General features: G+C 39.6%; 2 protein-coding genes across 7 annotated transcripts in view; one reads left to right on the top strand and one right to left on the bottom strand.

Annotated features, from left to right (window-relative positions):
- LOC134561973 (uncharacterized protein C3orf26 homolog) overlaps positions 1-15,327 on the top strand; it is a 219,868-nt gene that overhangs the window by 115,785 nt on the left and 88,756 nt on the right. Inside the window, exon 1 of one of the 6 annotated variants that reach the window (XM_063419369.1) lies at positions 4,384-4,450. The exons of the other annotated variants lie outside the window; for them this stretch is intronic. Within the exon in view, the coding sequence (XP_063275439.1) occupies positions 4,399-4,450 (52 nt within the window). The 5' untranslated portion in view covers positions 4,384-4,398. Of the gene's footprint in view, positions 1-4,383; positions 4,451-15,327 lie in introns of those variants that run through there. 6 annotated transcript variants of the gene reach the window in all.
- Positions 1-15,327, bottom strand: part of LOC134561975 (filamin A-interacting protein 1-like) — a 118,374-nt gene that overhangs the window by 44,477 nt on the left and 58,570 nt on the right. The window lies entirely within an intron of this gene.

Below are 15,327 nucleotides of genomic sequence, written 5' to 3'. Positions count from 1 at the left end.
ATACAGTTTTAATTAATCAGTGAGAGGCCCAGCATGAGGTAATGCTGGAAATCAACAATTTGAATCCTGTGATTCTTTATAGAGAATTAATGGAAGCAGAGGTATTGCTATCTCCTTGGTCAGAAAGAATGTCATTTGGACAGTATCTAAAGGCAGGCTCTGGGCTGCTGTGTGCATGCTGTTCCTTTGGGGTTTGGTTTCAGAAGATGAAAACTAAAACAAGAATACTGTAATTCATACTGGGAAATAACCCTGATCTTTAAAATTCTCTAAAATATGTATTGTCACAACTTAGTCAGAAGGACCCTCTGTAGTCATCTGGTCTGATCCTTTGTGTAATGTAAGGCAAAAATCTCTTGCTTATTATTCAAACAGATTTTATGTGGGCTTCAGCCTTTAATAAAATCACTGCAAGCTGTGTTAATTTTAATTTTTCTCAAGTCTTAAATATGCTTCTCCCTTGCCATTCTGTCTGAAGGGCCATCAGAGATGATCTCAAACGAAATGTCTGAGATGCTGTGCTTCTAGAGACAAAGCCTGTAGCTGCCCAGAGGTGGGTGCATGGTGCTTGTCCTTATCTTTAGGGCTCCCCATGAAACTGGATCTCAGGTGGCAGTGAGGACGAGCTGGCAAGCAGTGTGACAAGGACAGTAGGGCAGAGAAGTAGTGACACTTGATGGCATGAGAATGAGGAAAAGGTGTGAGAAAGGTGGCATCAATAACTGCTGCAGAAAGGTAAGAAAACATTGATCTAGGACTTCACAGATGGGATTCTCGTATTTGTTCTCTATATACTGGCCCTGACTGTGTTCTTATTTTTAGAGTAACCAGACTTAGAAGAGATTCAGGCTTTTGGATAGTGGTTCTCAGTGGTAGAAACTTGAGAGGAGGAAAGGGGGAAAGCACTTGTGTCCCACATCCTGCACACACTCTTGCTTATATACTTTCTCTCACTCACTGTTGTCCTTTCCTGGCAATCTCTTCTGCTGGTTAAAGAATTACCATATTTGAGAGTTTGAGGCTGAGCACAGCTTTAATTACCTGGCTGGTGTATTGCATTAATTTCACTCTCTCAGCTACCCACCTCCATATGCTCTTCCCACTTTTGTCCAGCTGCCCTGCAGTGTTATGTACTCCACAAAGTACATAAAAAGTACCAAAAAACCTGGACATTGTGCCCTGCTGTGGGCCACCTCAGCATGCAGTGCATGTATGCACACTGCACACACAGCACAAGCCTGGGCCCTGTGGACAGCCTTGCTACAGTGCACTTTTCTTGTTTCTCTTCTGTGCCTTGTTCTCTGAATGGACAGGAGCTTGGGGGCAGGGAGGAAAGAACAATACACTGAGAAAACCCTAGATTTCACTTCCTTAAGATCAGGTTTTGCACTGGTTTTATAGAGTCACTTTATGTCATTGAGTTAAGAAAATGGTGAATAGACCTACACTTGAGTACAGATAGAAACACTACTTTCTTTGATCTGAATTCTGTCCTGTGACTTAAAGGAGCCACCTTCCTACAGACAAACTGTCTCCTCTGAATGTCTTCAACATCATAAAGCTCATAATCTGGGAAAGAAATTAAGCATGCAGTTCACATTATTTATTTTGAAATATAAGTTTAACTAAAAAGAAAAGAAAAAATAATTAAGTATAGCTGTAGATTACATCACTTGTTCTGCAGTACTTATATTTTCTACAAGGATACCAGTTTACTGCCAAAATATGACTCAAAAGATCAATAGCAAACAATCTGTACAAGTTTACACAAGAGAACTGAAGTAGTTCATTCCATAAGCATTGTGTTTTAAAAGCACACATTTCAAAAATAGATACTTCTTTAGGAAGGCTGCTTTCTTAATTTTCACTGTTGCTTTCAGAAGTATGTCCAAACAGTTACAGGGTTGTTTTTTTTTTTTCTGAGAAATCTGTTGCTGCACACTGAGGATGTAAGGGAATTGGAATGGCTATGGCTCTAAATGCTTGCAGTTAACAGAGGTCAGTCATAATATTTCTGGCCACAAAGACAGTTTTAAATTTTAAAAAAAGAATACCATTTGATGCATATTTATTGTAACAGAATTGAAATGGAGGTCTGGAAGGTACATTGCTATTTAAGGTTGTGCTGATCATGGTGACTGTGGCTGAGGGAGACTCATTTGTCATGTCTTTATAAATATTGCTGTGCTGTGCATTTAATGTTTAATATGTTTTGATTCCTTTAAAAACCCCTGGATTTTTAAATCTAAAAATCTGTGTATTAAGAAGTGAAGGATACTTTCTCCATATCTGCACTTGGTTAACATTTTACAGAAAAAAATTACTTGCACAACATAATACTGCACTAATAGACATATCACTTATTTCTGTATGGTCCGTTTTTGTTGAAAGTGTCAAACATTTTGCTTTTCAGTCATTGTCTTCAGAGTTCTTTTATTCATCTGTATGTTGGTCCATTTACCAAGCCAAATATCAGAAGAGAAAAGGAAGGAGAGCTGCCAACTCTCCCCTGTTTTTTGTTTCTGAGATTAAAAAGTTTCACACAAATTTCTCAAGCTCTAGGAGGGAAAATGCACAGTTTAGGAATGAATCCTATCCCTTTTGTTCAGCTCATGCTTTTTATTAAACTCTTTGGCTCTTGATTTTACATTATCTACCCTGTAACTGATAGTCAAAGTCTCCACAGCATTTCCAACAATTCCAGAGGCGTCCTGACCATCTACGGATAGTAATGTTTGATAGCACAGGGGGCTTTTTTATGCTGCAAATGTCTGGGTATATCATAGCTTTTAGATTTGAGAAAAAGCACACACATTTTAGAAAAACAACTGAAAAAAGTAGAAATTGGACAAATTAGAGTAGGTGGGAAAGAAAGGCAACTGAGTAGTCAGCTTCTGGTGTATTGCTGAATGTTCCTCAATTTTGGTACTTATCTGTTGAGATTGTGAGAACAACCTTCATTATTCTTAGCAGTTCACCCACCACAAAGGTTTGTTCTCCTTTTATAGAGGACTTGTCAAAATACTATGACAACTAGGCTGATTTTAGACAAACAGACCCTGGCTCTAAAAAGACAGTAAGTCTGCAAGTCAAACATGGAGGGCAGCCATTGGCACAGGGTGAAGTCAGAAACCACAGATTGTTTTCTCATTGGATGAAGAGCTTGAAGCAATGTAAAGTTAATTGAAGAATTCCTTGAAAGTGAAGTCAGCCTAAAATAAAAGCTTAGGGGTCTATAATTTACTATATGTGAAAGCTTTGTGAGCGGTAGTGAACATAAAAGTTTGAAAAAAACATATTTTAGTAAACATATCTGGCTTGTGTTATGGACTGTCCTGTTTTAATTATTCATCCAAATAATGTAGATTTGCAGTATGATCTCTAATTAGGCACAGTTTGATTTATTGCGCTGGCCCCACATAAACCGTGATGTCATGCTGTACTGCTCAAAATTACAGCTCTGCTCTTGCAGTTTAAAGACGATTATTTTTAACTTTGGAATGCTTCAGCTTTGTGCTTCTTGGCTTTTAGCTTTGTGAACTTAAGATGTGCTGTGCTCCTCTCCTCCTTCCTCCCCCCAGATCAAAGCAATCTGTTGTAATGTAACCAGACCAAAACCCATTGAAATGGACTCCTGAACACTCTCAGCTTTAATTTTTGTTGGTAAATAAGAAGAAAGGCAAGACTCTTCATGCTTGCTGTCGGGAGGGGTTGAGAAATAGGTACAATAGGTATTGAACTATGTTTTGCCAGGTGTCCAGATGCTGATGCCATTCCAGAGCAGGAATGCTTCATTTATGTCTCTAAAAGATCTTAGTTTCCTTTTGATGCTATAATTGAAGAAAAAGAAAAAGAAAAAGAGGGGGGAGGGAAAGCAGGGAAAAAACCCAACCACACACATGGACACACAAAAAGCAGAGAGGTGGGATCTGCACTGCCTGTCACTGCAGGTAATAATTATTTATTAGGAATGGGAACTCTCACACACGTGAGTTTTTACTCATATGTGTTGCATTTTCTGCTTGTTTCCCATTTGATTAGGAAGATTTGCCTTTCCTTAAACCAAGGTCTGTTCCAAATGCAGAAGGAAGCTTTGCACAGGAGGACTTCTTCATTTCCCTACAGAAGGAGGTCTTCTGCAGCGATGAGCAACATCCCTTCCTACCAGCATTCCTGATCTGGGCTTGTGGGCAAAGGGCCAACACACACCAGAATGTGGAGGAAAGGAGAACTGAAAGCTGGATCTGAGTAGGATCTCTCCTGCCAAGCTCACTGAGCATGTCAAGAAGAGATCAGCATTTCAGGGCTGTGGGAGCCTTTGTGTGGAGGTGTCAAGACTACTTCAGGCAAGGCCTCCATTGCCTGACAGCAAACTGGGAAGGGAACAAGAATAAAGGCATGGAGGAGTCACAATTATACTGGAGGCACTTAATTACCTGTGATATCAGAGGTGGGAATTGTGTTCCGAGGGCAGGAGCTGTAGCAAAGGAAGGCAGACTCCATTTTCTATCAAGCAATTTCTGACTGGGAGGGGAAGGTGAAAATACCTTCCTGTGGAGTTTAGTGAGAAGATTGCGTGAGCTGCTCTTGGTAGTGATTGCAGTGTTTCAGGCTCATGCAGGTTGAGAACAATGCACATTGAGTCATTGCAAAGCTGTACTTCTCACGAGGAGCCTTGATTATATAGCGGCTGACTCAGTCTCTATGCTATAAATTGATTACAGCTTAAAAGACTCATAAAAAGTCATGGGATCGCTTAGGATTTTTTATAAGAATATTCTCAAATGAGTATCACATTTTTAATATAATCAGTTGTTGACTAATATATTGGTTTTAGCTGTGTAACTGCTCGTAGGTGTCCTATAACTATATTCAGTTTAGGTAATGAGGCTTGGAGACAGTGTTGCTGCAGGGGAAAAGGGGAAAGGAGTTCATACCCTTTCGGTGCTTTGGTGCCAGTGAATGTAAGTGGATGGAAAGTGTGTACGAGTTTACTAATGAATTATATGTAGAGTGGAAAGTTTGGATGTCTGAGCTCATCTGCTCTTTTTCTGACCTGGCAGAATTGCCAACTGAAACTAAATTTAACCATCTAGAATAAGGTGAAAGCATTAATTCTTTGAACATTGGGTCTCTGTAATGTCTTGCTTATAACATAGTACCAGTAAAAACAGCCAACATTTGCTTATGAGCAGACCACCTGTCTTGCTTTGATGAAATGAAATGAAATGAAATGAAGTAAGTGGTAGGTTTCAGATAATTCCCTTGTAAGATGCTCATGTTTTGTCTTGTGCTAATATATGTTTGGGGTTATTTTTATTATAATTTTCAAATCTGAATATAATCTCTTTTCCAGGATGGTAATTAGCATAGTTGAAATGGATCTTGCCCAGAGATCTGAGTGCGGTGGCTGTCATGCACATGCATTGGTTTTGTCCTCACTTTCTTTAGTGGATCTGGCAGTATATTGGTACAGAAACAGTCAGACCTTGAGGAACTTATGACTGACAGCAGCTTAATGCTTTTCTGTGTATTAAATGACTGATGTAGGTTTAATTATTTTTCTTTGGCAGCTCTTCTTCTGACACTTGCAGAAACTGGTCTTTGAACTTAGAGGAACAGCTTGCCTCTGAGAGTAATAACAGCTTCTCCATCATTCCATTTTGTCACTAAAACTGGACATTCATCCACAAGCTGTCTCACAGCTCTGTGGTTAAGGACTGAAAATACTTTGTGAGGATCTCTAGCCTGCAGTATATGCTGACGTGATCCTTATGGCCAAAAAGTTAAGGGGGTGATGATGACTCTCATGAGAAATGAACAGGGAGGTGGGACATGAACATGCCTGCTGTGATACCTCTGGAATTGCCAGGAGCTGACCAGATGGAAAGTTAATGAGACTTTGCAGTTACAATACTTCCAGTAGCTTCCCCTTCCCTTTGCTCTATAATGTAAAGCTGTTTGGTGTTACATAAAAAAACAGTCTCTTCAAGAACATGTGCCTGAAATTATTTTCTTGATACTGATGCCAAAACCAACTGGGATCACAGCATACAAAAATACTTGAACAAGAGCTGGAGGTGATCGAATCTGGTACACAGGGAGTCTCATGATTGTGGAGTCTTGTGAATGACCCAGGGAGGAGCGCATCTGGCAACTTCATAATTTGAACAAGGCCTTGGGCATTGATTAATGGTGTGCTGGTCACATACAAGAACTTAGCACATCTCTTGCAAAACACTGCCCTCTCATACCAACTTTCTCAGCTGCAATTGTTCCATGGCTTGTTTTGGTCAAAACAAGCAGGCTCAGAACAACCAAAAAAACTGAGGGAGCTCATCTGTGCTGATCTGTTATGCATGGAAATGACTAGGGAATGATCATGCAAGCAGCTAGGCGAGTTTGGGGAGTGTTGCCCTGCCCTTTGGCTGTGTACAGGCAAAGAGAGACACATCCTCTGAGGAGAGGTGACTCCTGGCAGAGGATGCATTCTCACAAGCAGTGATGTCTCTGCCCTGATCTGGGGCTGCAAAGGCAGCTGCACACAGATCATCACCTCACTGCTGTGTCCCGTGTTGCTGGCTTGAGCTGGTGAGCAGAGCAGCCACGATGCCACAGGTCAGAGTGTGGCTCTGGGAAAGCTAAGCAGCTTTCATGGCTGCATGCTTGAAGGCAGACTGCTGCACTTGTTGGCAGAGATGAAAATAGCACAGCTTTGCTTTTGGTGTGTAGTGAGACCACTTCCAGCAGGCAGAATGGAAGGCGTTCTTTTCCTCCAATGCAGCTTTTGCCCAAGTAAAGCTTTGGCTCATTATTGATTATATCTGGATTTCAGGAGGCAGTGCTAAGATGATTCACATTCATTAAGTAAACTTCCAGCACCATCCTGGGAGGCAGGTTTAGAGAGGGTTTAGAGAGGAGGAAATGCAGATGAGTAACCTAAAGGTGCAAAGGGAATCTGAGATTAAACTTTGGCTCTAGGCATTGTGCCTCTGGAAATTCCTACACTGAGTTTCATGTCAACACTCTCCCATTACAGCACTGCAATTTAGAGTAATTTATAAATCTGTATCTGTGGTGGATAAGATTTGCTTAAACCACATCCATTAACAATAAAAGGACTGCTATTAAAAAATTAAGTAATAAAAAGATCATAGCATCAGTTGCATGGATAGGCTGTTTAAGGAAGTGTATCACTTTATATCTGGCTTCTACTGAGCATTGAGAAGCAGATGTATTCTCAGACCATTGGCCACTTAGACCTGTCTGTCATCTATAATAGCCACAGAAAGATTACAGAAACAGGACAAGTCTACAGTCATGCCTTTTTTTGTCATGTCTTGCTGGTTTTGACATATCTACTCAAATTCTATTCTGAAATCTATTTTCAGCTTTGGATTTTGGAAATTGTGCCTTGTTGTGGTAACATATCCATAATAATCTGTCTTTTCTTGTGACTGTACGATTAAGCACACCTGAGCCTCCCTCAGACACCTTTTGTAATCACCATCAGCTAATGGTGTGTTGTGATATATGCTTGCATTTGTGAAGTTTTTTTAAAGCAGCATAAATTTGTCTGTCCACCATAGCCTAGAAAACTTGAGAAATGTGGGGAGTCCAGTTCCAGTGTTCATTCTTTCATTCATTTTATAGAAGAATTGGTGGTTATGGAAACTGCCAAAAGACCCTTGCCTGTAGGAACTTGAAGGGAGATGAGGAAGGCCCTTATAAAATGTGGAAGAAGTCACAGTGTTTTGTGTTTTCTTCCCAGAGCTCTGTAGTTGCCTCCTTGCCAAAGGTAGGCCAGTCATTTATGCTAGCATAAGGACATGCTTGCACTGCATAGCTTTTGCATTATCATAGGCCATCCAGTCCACTTAGTTATCTTTGAGAAAAGTCTTTTATGGCTTTGTTTTTAGTTCTTGTATGAGCATTGTTCTTTTAAAACAACAACATCATAAAATGATTTTATTAGAAGTTTCAAAAGTGGGTAATTAATTAAAATCTTTTCTATGGTTTTAAAACCAAAGTTGTGATTTTTTTTTTAGTAGTTACACTTGATTCCGTACGTCTGTAAGGAAGAAGGGAAATCAGGAAAACAAAATTCCCCTGGTTTTCAGGGGGAAAATGCAAGCACATGGGTCAAAGACCCAGCATGTTGTTCTCGGAAGAAGCCGTTTCTTTTTTCCTAATGTGGGCATGCAGTACTAAAGCTTGCTGCTTTATGACTGAGCAGTACTAAAATGCTGTTTATTGTCAGTCTCTTCACATCTGAATCACGTTATTCAATCCAGATTTTCTTTTGAAACCACTGTCAGATGTGCAGTATGGGTGAATGCTTGGAGAAACCAAGGGGTGTTCAGCACTCTGATGCTTTTAATTATTGAGGTTAATCATTAATTTCACACATAGAGAGAAAATGCTTATTTCTGTTATCTATTTAGATTTACATGTTGAATGAAAGATTTACACGTTTCTTACCATTTCTTTTGGTAAGAAAAAATAATTATGGAGAAAATAGTAGGCTTTTGCTTTGTTTATGCTATGCATTTGGAAACAAGGTAGAGTTGGTTTTATGCATCCCTTTGTGATCATGAATGTATTTCTTTGTTTGCTTGAACAAGTATTTCACTAGGAAACAGTGGCATTTGGTTTCATTGTTCCTTCATCCAAATTTTACTGAGGAGGAGGAGAAAAAAAAACTTTCTGGGTTCTTTCAAATAGTGATACCCTCTCTTCCTGCAAATAAGTGTATCCTGATTTCTCATCTGTAAATAAACATTGAGTTATCTTCATTTCTCATGTGCAAATAAAAGGCAAGAGCTTCTCATTCCATCTGTCAACTCAGTGGTTGGTATGTGCTTTGTTGCATCCTGACCTGATGCACATCGTTTTTATTTTCCTTTTATCCCTTAATTTATAAAGGTGACTGAAACCTGCAGAAAATACCTTGGTACCTGGAAATTTAAGTTTTAGCTATAGGAAGGAAATCTGGTACTAGATACTGCCTCTTTCCAAGAACCTTGTTGTGCCTGCATTTTACAAAGTATTTCAGCAGCTTTTATTTGATGCTGTATGGATGAGCTTCTGATGTATTTTTCTTGTTTATAGACAATATTTATCAAGTACAAGTAATGAAAAATCAAAGAGCCATACCACAGAAGCAAGAATTTCATTTCTGTGTAGAACATGTGCCTAGTCATGATTGTGAAGATTCTTTTTTCTGCTCTTCTGGGTTTTTTTAAAATGCATGGCTCGAACATCCCACATGCTGTAATACTTTCCATTTGCAGAGCCCTCTGTTTGATGATTGCAAGCTGCTCTGTAAACATTTTTTGGTCTGACAGTCATTTTTCAGAGTCTGGAGCCCTCTCCATTTTTGGTGGGAATGTGGCTAAGTGATTTGTTCGGGGTCATGCAGGGTATCAGCTAGAGCATAGTGGTAACATGGATTTGTACAGTTTTTGCTTTTCTGATGTCTTTATTGTATTTTTCTCTACATTACATAGTGCAGTGCAGCATACCTGGAAAATAACCAGAAGAATGTTTTGGGCTGAAAATACAAAGTTTGGAGAATAACTTGAGAGAGTTTGGAATAAGGAATCATGACTTCCTTACACATTTTAAAAACGATGGTCATTGAGAATGATAGATAAACTGGACTACACTAACAGTCTTATGAAGAAACTTCCTTTTGGATTATTTGAGATCATACACAGATGCTATTTATTGCTTATGTGTACACTTGAGTTTTTAAAATTCCAGAACAGAAAATATTCAGATGTTTTGATCTGTGTGGTCTTTCTCTTTGTGTTTAGTGGTTTGGGAGGGGGTTTTGTACATGGGGTTTTTTGGTGGTTTGGGGGTTTTTTGTGTTCTTTCCTCTTCCCTACTGAATACAAGTGCAATAGTTCCACTGGTGCTAATTGTAAGCAAATCTTGCCTACCACAAAGGTGATAGGCAGAGGGGATTTTCAGTAGCTGAACACAGGAAATAGTTTCTAGGTATATAAGGAAGATCTTGCGGAAGAATTTTGGTGTCCCTAATAAAGGGGAGCATTTAATAACAATGGGGTTTCTTCTTTCCCTTTTTCCTCTTTTATTTTGGTAGTTTCTGTGGACCATTTTTTCTGTTGCTGTTTCAATACTTGTGTTTATGGAAAGATATCATCACTTGGAATAATACTTTTGTATAGATGATGGTATTCCCTATATATAAAATAACTTGAGAATTTCAGGAAATTCAATCATGTAGTCACAGGGGATTTTCGCATTGCTTTTTGTGGGTAGCATAACTCCTTAAAAAGGATTTCCTCAAGGGTGTTGAGAATATTTTACAAAGATGAGTTAAATGAAACATTAGTTCAGTTACCAGTGGTATTCAATAAGGAAGAGAGCAGATGTGATAGAGGTTTGGGAGGCAGCTGAGGTAACATCTAGGAACATCTGGTGGATGTTTCCCTAGCAGCTGAAGGAACTACACAGATGCTAAATATTTTTCCCCATGTTCTGCCCAATAGTCTTATGACATTTGTATGTTTGTGACTAGAAAAGACACCCATCTCCGCCAGTATCAATTTATATTTGCATCAGTGAAAGTTTGCCTATGAAGCTGAAGAGAATGATATGGAGATTTTGAAAATGCTTTACTTAAAATTGCATCAATGTAATAAAGCTTTTGGCCATATCTCTCCTGCACCCACTGATCACTGTATGTAAGGGATTCTGTACTAGCTTGTATTAGAATTTTGTATTTCACCCTAGGTCACAGGCTCTGTTTCACTAATCTCTGAGCCATTAATATACATAGAAACAGTTTCAACTTGGCTGATACCTGTTCTCAGAAACTTTGAGCTGTTTTCTTATAGATATTTTCCAAATAGAAATCTGATGGTTGGTTTGTTTTGTTTTTGTGTTTTGCAAATAACAATGAGTTTTACCAGCTGTTAGATTGATTGTTGAGACTGAAAAGGTAAAAACAAAATAATTTTACTGTCTTCTTTTGAGAACTCAACCTCATTGAAGTTATGATAAGATCTGGGAATGTTACAAAACACTGAATTTTTTTTTCAGTAGCATCTTATTGCAAGTGTTTTCTGAAACCTTATCAGTCAGCCATCACACTTGTACAAGTCACATTAACGCATTCCCTCAAATGGCCAGACTGAGAGCAGATGTCCCTATGAGTTTCAGAGCAGCTGCAGAGCTGTCTGGAGTCCCAGCAGCACAGTCACCTCTCCCAGCCTACCCAGGCAAAGCTCATTTACTGTTGGGTGCACAGTTTCCATTCAGAGTGCCATGGTGATGGGCAAGAGCACGGACTGTCTTCAAAGCTTCAAATTTGCTGTCATCTTTCTGGCTTAAATTGGTCATTTAAGTTGTTCAGTGTCTAATGAAGCCTGTGGAGAGACTGCTGTGGGCTGCTCTGTGGTTAGAGAAGCTAGCAGAGCTCATTCCCAACTATCCAGACTCTTTTGCTCAGCCTGAATTAAAACTGCTTGGTGGAGCAAGCTAAACATGAGTGGGATGCCCTCTGACATGACCATGAAGAATTACCAAAGACCATAACAGTGTTTTCATCTGAGGAATCTTGTTTAGAGTTTTTCCAAGAATGCATAATTTGAAGCTCATGTCACCACATCCCTTGACCCTCCCAATTAACAACTGGAAGATAGGCATGTGAATTTATTTTCAATAGGCTTGGCCATCATGAGCCATGAATATGCCACTTCATAGATTTGGCTTGCCATGATGATTTGCAATTGACTGCAAATGCTGGCTCCAGCCTCCAGCAGGTGCTTACAGCACTGTTTCTGCTGTAGAGTTCTCCTGCCAGCTGAGTCCAGGCTCAGTGGAAGGAGGAAATTCTCTTCTATTTATTAAATAATATTTTAGATCAATCAGAGTATTTCTCAGATATGATCATTTTTATTCTTGCTGTAAAGATCATCCAATTCTTCTTGTGGGACTAAGGCAATTTAAAATTCTGAGTTCTGTGTCATATGTTTTGAACTCAGCATAGCTGAGGACTTTGAGCTACCATGTACTTTCTCCATTGCCCCCAAAAGGAGGGAGAATAGGGAAGCAAAGCCCTTACTGCTGGTGGTTGCAGTCTGAAGAGTGTTGTGCTACCCTCTGTAACAATTATGTCTTATGAATGTATTTTTTTGGTGCTTTTGTTTTCTTTCTACTCTCTTCTGGCTTACATTTTTCCACTTTGTGTTTTCTGACTACTAATTGCATTATGCTTTAGAAACAATAATATGGGGAGTTGCTAATTAATAGGAAAAAACTTTGATATATTTTGGTGAGTTTCGCTTGCCAGCAACTTTAACCACATAACCAATTTTGGGAGAGAAAAGAGGGAAGCAGCCCCTTCCCCCATGAATTCTTAATTACAATAAATGAGTTACGGTATTATTAGGGACATAACCTAATGGCCACACAGTTGAATATTTACTTTCAAGTTTGTTTAGTACAGCTTGCTTTCTTTTCAAGCTACAGATTTCTACATTGCATCCTTTATTCAACTGTTTGGTCTTCCTAAACTCATAATCTCTGTATCTGTGATGTTAAAAAAACCAGAGTGTGAGGTCAACATTTCCATTACATAGCCAGAGAGGAATTTCAAGGAACAATGCCAAAATCACTTAAAAAAATAAATTTACAGGAAAGATGACTCATCAATCAACAATTGCTGTTCTAGAAAGAATTAGTTATATATGTTCTGAATACAGAGATGGACAAAATGCACCCTGACAGGCAGGGTTAGATCAGGATGATTTGTTTGTTTGTTTCCAGACATTTTTACCTTGACCAATGCTTCTTTTTCACCCTTAAAAGGACCTTAAGTAGCACACAGCTTCACATTGCCCAAAGCATTGCCTCTCAGAACTACAACTATGTAGCCAAAAGAAAAAGATTTTCTGGTTTCTTGTTGCTAATTAGCTAAGCAGCTGAAGGGCAAAAGGAATAGTCTCCTCCTGTGCTTAACTGCTCTTGAAACTTAACATGAGGCCACCTGAGAGTTTAAAATACAGCGTCTTATACTTAATGGAGGTGGCAGACTTCTGCTTCTGTCTGCAGTAATATGAGTGTGAAAAATATGTGACAAAAAGCAGTTTCTCCTCTTCTAAAATACTGAATAAATAACACACAAGAGTGAAAACCCTTCTGAGGGGAAAAATGTTGAGCTATGGCAGTGTCTCTGGGGGAGTGTGGCAGGCCTGCTGCTTGTGGCTTTTTGTGTCATGCCAGCCCTTCAGTGGGAAAGGCTCTGGTGGTTCTGGTCTTCCTGGTCCCTTGAGCCACACCAGCTTTTTGCTGGGTTAACTTTACATGTGAAAAAACGAATTAGTAGTGTGGCTTAAAGGAGATGGCATTGGAGATGAATCTGGCACACCCTATGGTTTTTCTGCAGCCGTGGTGGCTTTCTGGTGTGAACAGGGAAGGAAATGGTGTAAGCACTCACTGTCCCTCTCTCAGAGGGTAGAGTGGAGAGTTTGCAGGGCTGGTTGTTTCTCTCTGACAGAAGACATAATGACTCTGTAAAGCTTTCCTGCTCATGAGACACTTCATCAGAGTAGCATACCAGCTCAAGGTGTGACTTCTGACTTCATTGCTTTTTGGCCTTAGAAAACATCTAGCCAATACTGGAGTTATTTGTAAGTAGGAAGCACACTCTTGTAACCTGCATTATACATGTTGTTTTTACAGATTTTCCCTTGCAGTCACATTCTTTCCTGGAACAATAGTGTGGCAACCTTGACAGTACATGCTTTTTGAAAAGGCATGTGATCAGCAAGCCAGCCCTGTCTGCTGTATGTGTTTTGCTGCACTGAAGTTTGATGCTTCCCTATGTTAGTGTTCTGAAGACGTTAGCATATTTAGAGCTGACTTCCTTTATTGAAGCAGATAATGTTTACGAGAGTGCAGACTGCCTGTTTCTTCTGGAGCTTAAACCTGTCAGAGCCACATCTCCTCTCTCAGTGTCAATGGGTAGGGTGTTACAGGTAAAGGGTTGCACTTCTCACATTCAGTACATTTGAAAATACTTGTGAGAAACAGCTGAAGCTCTTCTGGGTAGAAGATGTGTCATTGACCTGCTCTCTGTTTCTCCCCTGCAGTGTCAGATGTGTTTACAGCACGGCAGTGCAGGGTTCAGTGCATGTTAGCAAACAGCTGAGTGTGGTTCATGTGATTGGGGGCCACAGTGGTGTGGCTGCAGAGTCCTTTGGAGGGTTAAATGGGAGTGCTGCAGAAATCGATGCATTCCTTCACCCCAATCTCTTTTTCCTTAGAGTTTGGATTTCTGGATATTTGTTTTTCATGTGTTAGTGCAGAGAATTGGCTCATGGGTGACATGTTTGAGTGATGGCTACAATACTTGAAGCTTTCGGAACACAGCATGGGGGCCATCTCTTGGCTGAGCCTCACCCTCAAGGGTGATAAGTAAACGCACCAAAAGAGTTTCTCCCAGTCGTCCTCAAGAAATATTCCCTTTTATCCCTAGAGGCTGGAGAGCCTAGCAACTATCTCTGTGTTTTATTTTCCTTAAGATGCTGTGATACCATGGTGATGAGTTATTAATAAACCTCCAGGCAGATGGAGAGAGCTTTTAACTGAGAATAACCATATATGAACAAATGTCACGATTTGGTCTGTTGGGCAGAGCAGCTGAGCATTTAGTGCAAAAATACGACTTAATCTGCAAATAAATCAGAGCAGTCATTTGGTTAAATGTCAAAATTACACCATGTTTATGGAAGAGCAAAGGATTGTAAAGCACTGCATGGATTATTTTAAGTATATGAACATAATGAATTAGAGCTGAGACTCTTTTTTTCAGATTTGTTGCATTTCTGGACATATTATGAGCCATTGTAAGTGCAGTAAGAGTTTCCCATACAGCATAGTGCTCTGCTTTGATGGCACTGACACAAAATCCTGTAAGCCTTTATATTAATGTGCAGTAGTCGCTATAACAGTGACACTAATCCCCTCTTCTAGTATGGAACTTGAGTTAAAAAATCTGTGAAATGAAAGCTTTAAAGCAGATTCTGGGAATCAGTAATTTATAAACCGTCAATCTGTCATCCATACCAATAGAAATGTCTTCATAATAACAGAGCAACAGGGTGCTCACGTTAGGAAAAGCAGTGAAGCCTTGAGGATTTTGCTTTTTTTCCTTTGTTAATGTGTGAATGGCATTAATTGCATAACAGGAGCAGCAAGAGACTGGTTACAAGTGGTGTGAAATTATTATATTGCCCTACCCAAATGATGCATCCTTAATCTCTTGTGCAATTTTACTGTAGGCTGCAGTCA

The sequence above is a fragment of the Prinia subflava genome, chromosome 25 (assembly GCF_021018805.1).
Source record: "Prinia subflava isolate CZ2003 ecotype Zambia chromosome 25, Cam_Psub_1.2, whole genome shotgun sequence".
In the NCBI taxonomy this organism is placed as follows: Eukaryota; Metazoa; Chordata; class Aves; order Passeriformes; family Cisticolidae; genus Prinia; species Prinia subflava.
This window is presented reverse-complemented; position numbering and strand designations above follow the sequence as displayed.